Source organism: Trichomycterus rosablanca, chromosome 2, assembly GCF_030014385.1.
Source record: "Trichomycterus rosablanca isolate fTriRos1 chromosome 2, fTriRos1.hap1, whole genome shotgun sequence".
Classification (NCBI taxonomy): domain Eukaryota; kingdom Metazoa; phylum Chordata; class Actinopteri; order Siluriformes; family Trichomycteridae; genus Trichomycterus; species Trichomycterus rosablanca.
In genome coordinates, this window is record NC_085989.1 from 5,753,417 (window position 1) to 5,759,670 (window position 6,254).

At 40.2% G+C, this 6,254-nt stretch overlaps 1 protein-coding gene across 1 annotated transcript; it reads left to right on the forward strand.

The window, feature by feature from the left end:
* Window positions 1–4,300: 4,300 nt before the first annotated feature.
* On the forward strand, window positions 4,301–6,254 carry klhl38a (kelch-like family member 38a). Its single transcript, XM_062989811.1, has 3 exons — window positions 4,301–5,656; window positions 5,749–5,854; window positions 5,941–6,254. Exons 1-3 carry the CDS (start codon window positions 4,301–4,303, stop codon window positions 6,228–6,230), a joined length of 1,752 nt encoding a protein of 583 aa, XP_062845881.1. The 3' UTR covers window positions 6,231–6,254.

The window sequence follows — 6,254 nt, forward strand, 5'->3', positions numbered from 1 at the left end:
CTTTCGTCACACTGCTGACTAGTTCCGTCATTTCCTCTAAACGCGTAACGAATGTAGAGAGAAAAAGCCTGGGCCGTATGCCAAATACACACCACAAGTATGAAACTGTGCACTACCTATTTCGCTTAGGTTATTGTCTTAAACCCTATTAAGTGCACTTCTGTAGTGTATATGCAGCTATTTGGGACTGAACCGTTGTGTTTGTTTGAATGAGCGCCTGGCTTCTGCTGACTAGACCCACATAAAATGGACATTCACTGAATATTTTAGCACGTTAGCACTGTAATGTCATGTAGCTAATTATTTTTTTAGGCTTTAAGTTTGTAAATACCTGTTTATTGTCATTAAATATTGTTAATAACTAAGTAATGTATCAGGTTAAAATGCCATGTCAGGTTGAGACACCATAACTTTATATTGTTTACATTTACATTCTATTTTAGGAATTTTGCAGACACTTTTATCCAAAGCGACTTACAGTACTGTGATGGTATACTGTCTAAGCAACTGAGGGTTTAGGACCTTGCTCAAGGGTCCAACAGTGGCAACCTGGCAGTGGTCAGGCTTGAACCAGCGACCTTTTGATTACTAGTCCAGTACCTTAACCACTACGCTACAACTGCCTCATATTGTTCATATTACAAACAGTTCTTCCATATATTTTGAGGCCATGTGCAAAAGGCTGCTGTGCAAAAATAAAAAGCTCATACTTTTAAATCAGCCCAATAAAGTTTGATGCTGATTGTGTTGGTTAAAATGTGTCTTCGCAGCCTCTAAGCCAATGACATTGTACAGCTAGTCTATGTTCCTGCAGTAAATATTGTACATATTAAGATGTACTAAATCTTAGTAGCACAATAAACAAAATTAGAGATCATATAAATCAAGTTGAAATAGTTGACATTGATGACTTGACATTTCTTTTATAGAGACCCATGGCCTGAAAGGCTGCTGCGCAAAAAAAAAGCCCCTACTTCGAACGAAGTGCCTTAAACCTTGACTTAAGTGTGTTGCTGATCACATGGACATTCAAAAACTTGAGTTGAGTCTCTGTTCTTGTAGCATCTAATAAGCTCAAGTTTGCTAGACTTTTAAGAGTATCGTCTGTGTTCCAACAGCTCATTCATGGCAGACTTGTTTTGGTGGCTCTTGCATTGTACAACCTTGACAAGAGAGCCACTTTTTATATGGGACAGAGAGGTAACAAGCTGTAGTCAGTCATAATCACTAACAAAAAATTAGTAGGCCATGCCACAAAGTTTAAGACAGTCAACATTTATACAAGCACATCTGCAGAAAGCATTTTAATATCAAGACAGCCATGGCATACATATCCTTCACAAGTGTAAACGTTTGACTTTAAATAAAGATCTGCAAAAAAGTAGTTGCTTTTTTATAAGGATGAATTTAACCCACTCTTATTTGCAGAACCGCTTTAGTTTAGAATTAGGTCTTTTAGTTTGCCACTCAAGAATATCTATTTTGCTTATATTTGGTGTTTTTTGAATCACTATTTGCCTTTTTTTGATCAGTGTTCTGCTACCTAATTGTACCCTAGCTTTAGCTCGCAAAAAAGCTAACATTCTCCTAAAGATTTTAGATTTTTAAATATTTTTTCCATTACACTTTTACTTTTTTATTAGGGTTTATTTTATTATTCTATTATTCTATTGACCTAAGGCCCTGAGCAATCACTTGGTTTGTCTGACCTCTAGCTTTGACTCTGAACATAGAGCAACATTTGTGAGCCTAGGTTAGTCTAGCAAGTGCAGTTCTATGTGTAAAGGAGGAGTGCATTCCTGTAGATGATCATCTTACACACACCTCTGGCTTAATGATATTTAATCTGTCTCTATGAAAATCTGTTTAGGTTTTTCTCTGGAGCAAAACCAAAATGACAGTAACTCATCATGTCAACTCATCATGAAACTGGTGATAGGAGTTACAAGCCAAGGACCCACCAGCTGCTCAGATATACATACTGTATAAAACGTATAGATAATTCACTGTCAGTGTAATCTTCTGATTTATCTCTTTAATGTTGTATTTTAATATTTTAAATGTTTTAAAAATGTTCTTAATTAATAGTTTCTTCCACCCCAAAGCCCTAAATCACTCTAAATTGCTCTAGGGTGTGAGTAAATGGGTGTGTGTTGACCTGTAATGGACTGATGTCCTGTCCAAGGAGTATTCCTGGCTTCCACCCAGTGTTTCCAGGTGACACAAAGTTTACTGCAACCCTGATCAAGATAAAGTGGCTATTAAAACCTACTGAAACCTTGACATTTTTTATATTTGAATATAGTTTTTCATATAATTTTTGAATAATTTCCCTTTCAATGTAACTTTTAAAACATTTTAAAGCTATAAATATACACTTTCTGTTTATATTTTTGTGTAAAACGGTGTGGATGAAAACCAGTGGATGAATACTTCTTTCTCTTCACTGTATCTCTTCTCCGTACAAGCCATGTCATAACTGCAAAATGTAACCTTGTATTTACACAAGCTCTGAGTGTAAAAAGTGCCCAAGACACTGTTAATTCTTAGTGCAAATCACTCTAAAGCCTTCAACAAGATTTTGTATGCCTCCGCCTAAAGTGATGAGTAGCAGGTGAATGACAAAGCGCCATGGTCCAATCTGAGGCAAGTAACAAGGCCTGTGTACAGCTGTCCACCCCACTCAGCACAGCCATCAGCAGATTTCTATATTTACCAGCTTCCTGGGTTACACAAGACCACCGAGGGGCGTTCACAAACTCCTGACCCTTGTTGTCTGTCCCTCGGCTAAGCTAAACTGTCCATCCCTGTCAAAATAAACATACAATGCACATGGTACACGGATAACCACTGTGGGAATGAACAAGGAGGGGGGTCAAAGGCACGGATGACTAAAGCTTACAAAACTATTCTGGGAACCTGGAATGTACGCGACAGCCTCGTGGCAAGCGTCTAAAATGATCCCTCAATGAAGCTTACTCAGTGTGCACATCTGCCAGTCATTAGCTTTATTTGCTCAGGGTGACAGTACGAGGAAATGCTTTTGCTTGAATAAGGGTGAACTGTCACTGATTTTGACCAGACTTTGACCAGGAATTTTGGTGGAGACCAGACAAGGTAAGTTATTTTTAAATTAGATTATTGGTTTTATTCTGTTTAACACAGAGAATGAAAAGAAGAATCCAAGCAAAATTTTCCTAAATTAAAAATGAATTATTTATCATCATGGGGGTTTTCTTTCAAATATTTGTTGAGATTAATTTAGGTCTACTTATGGCCTTGATTATAAGCATTGTGTTTTTACTGACAGTTCTGTTATTTATTAGACTAAATCTATATGTGGGAGTAAGTAGATACATTATTACAAAACGCTAAATAACTCACAACATTACTGCATTGGAAACTTGTTCATTTCTACACTGGCAGGCAGCAAGTACATTTATTTGTCAAATCATATGTTTACATTCATTTGTTAGGCATCTATACGCCATGGTAGTCTTTGAATTTTAATGGTACCTGGTTTATCTGTGACTAAAAGATTGGAAAACAGTCTTGTAGAAGGTTCTATAATGTAATGTCACTACTTCTTTTCTGATTATGAAAATACACACAACAGGGGTTTGTTGCCAATGTTTGGAAAAAAGAAACAACTGTTACTCTTGTGAAACTTTGTCCAAAAGGTCAGTAATCATCTAAAGCAGTTCTGGTATGAATTAGGAGCTGCTGAAACATGGGTGACACTGTCCACAGTCAAACACATCATCATTAGCTTAGCGGCAGCCATACAAGAACAAAAGACCCTGCTTTTGTCTTTTCTTTCTAAATGTGATCAACAAAAACTTAAGTAAAGCTATATGCAAGCATATGTATAAAGAGAGATTCATAAGAACGTTTTATTCAAAGAGAAATTGTAGTTAGTCTTTCTCTTAAACTTCTTTGAAAGGCTGGGGTATACCATAGGTCACCCTTTCGTCACACCCTGAGTAATGGTGGTACAGAATACCCTACGACGATTAACTTCCTAAAATAACAGTCAGCATGGCCTGTGTGATAAACAGGAATTAAAATCAGTAGCTGTCTCTGGGGCAATTGCACTTCTCAGTGCCAATAATAGCTTTACAAAATGCTCTGGTCCAAACAGCATGCCTGTCAAGGACAAACCCAGTGTGTTATTTTAAACAGCTGAAATCTAACTTATCTGTCCTGCTTGTTTTAGTTTTTTTGAGGTACACATGAGCTAAATTTAGCTTTTAATATTACATTCGGATTCATACTTTGTCTTTCACTTGCTAATTACAGAATGGCCTGTTCATCCCTTGAGGTCTTTCCCTTCAAAGACCAGGAGCTCCCAGCCCAACTTTTGTGCCAGCTGAACTGCCTCAGGCATGAGCGAATCTTCACAGACGTGCTCCTCTGCACCGAGGACCGGGAGATCTCTTGCCACAGGAACGTTCTAGTATCCAGCAGCCCATACTTCCGTGCCATGTTCTGCAGCACCTTCCGGGAAAGCAGCCAAGCCAGGGTGGACTTAAAGGGCATTAGCTCTGATATCTTGGCGGGCATTGTTGACTACATCTACACTGGAACAATCAATATAAGCATGGAGATAGTGCTGCCTCTGATGCAAGCAGCTTCAATGCTGCAGTACCCAAGACTCTTCGAGGCATGCTCAGTCTTCTTGCAGGGGCAGCTAAACCCAGAAAACTGCTTGAGCATGATCCGCCTCTCAGAGATTTTGCACTGTGACAGTCTGAGAGACAGAGCAAAAGAGATGGCAGTGCGTTGTTTTTCAGATGTGGCTGCCTCGGAGGACTTTTGCGAGCTCTCACTGCCTGAGCTTATTTGCTACCTGGAGGATGACAGACTTTGCGCAGAGGAAGAACAGGTATTCGAAACGCTCTTAGCCTGGATCCATCATGACCCATTCTCCAGACGTGGTGCCATTCATGACTTATTCAAAAAGGTGCGATTGCGATATATTCATCCCACGTATCTCTTTCAGTTCATAGCCAACGACCCACTTGTTCAATCCTCCACACTTTGCACTGAAATCATTGAGTCTGTGCGTCGACTTATGTTCTCAGTTAGTGCCAAATGCACACGTGAACTAAAGCCTCTCTGGACTACCCCTCGCCGCTACACCTGCAGAGAGACTTTAGTGGTCGTAGGGGGACGCAAGAACAATGAGCAGACGTCTCGGGAGGCATTGCTTTATGATGAGCGCACCCATCGCTGGCAATGGCTGGCCAAACTGCCTCTACGCTTGTACAAGGCGGCTTATGTTTGCATACACAGCATTCTGTACGTAGTAGGAGGACTAAGTCTCAGTCTGGCTTCAGGAGACAGCGCAGTTAGTGCGACAGTTTACACTCTCTCATTAAAGACCAACCAGTGGAGGACAGCTGAACCCATGCTCGAGCCCCGGTATGCCCATCAGTGTGTGTCTTACTTGCATTTTATTTTTGCTTTGGGAGGCATAGGGGCTGATAAACAAATCTCGAACACAGTAGAACGCTACAACAGCATGTTTAATCAGTGGGAGCCTATGGCCCCAATGCCGAAAGCAGCCCTTCACCCTGCGGTGACTGCCAATGACCAGAGGATCTACGTGTTTGGAGGGGAGGATTCAATGCAGAATCCAGTGAGATTAATACAGGTAACTTGTGACATAGGTAATTTAAGATTTTCCTGAGGTAAATTGTGGTCTAATTTAACTAAATATAACAACTCACCTTTTACCTTTCCAAGGTTTATCACATCCCACGGAACCAGTGGTCTAGACTGGAGACCAGGACTGTGAAGAATGTCTGTGCACCTGCTGCTCTAATAGAAGACAAGATTTACATAATTGGAGGTAATCTTAAAGTAACACCTTTTCCATCATTTTTGTATTGTGCAGTAACCAAAGATTAAAGTTTGTTTATTTTTTGTGGATTATAGGGTACACAAGAAGGGTAATAGCCTATGACACCAAAGCCAACAAGTTTTTTAAATGTGAGAACATGAGGGAGAGGAGAATGCACCACTCAGCTACTGTGATCAACAACAAGCTCTATGTAACAGGAGGACGATTCCTGAACAGCCATGACGCCATCGAGGACTCGGACTGTTTCGAATGCTATGACCCCAAAACTGATGTGTGGACTTCGAAAGGAACTTTACCATACAAGCTGTTTGACCACGGCTCTCTGGCCCTGGTCTGTGTGTCCAACCGGCCCAATCCACCATGACTCATGAGATAGGACCGAAACGTT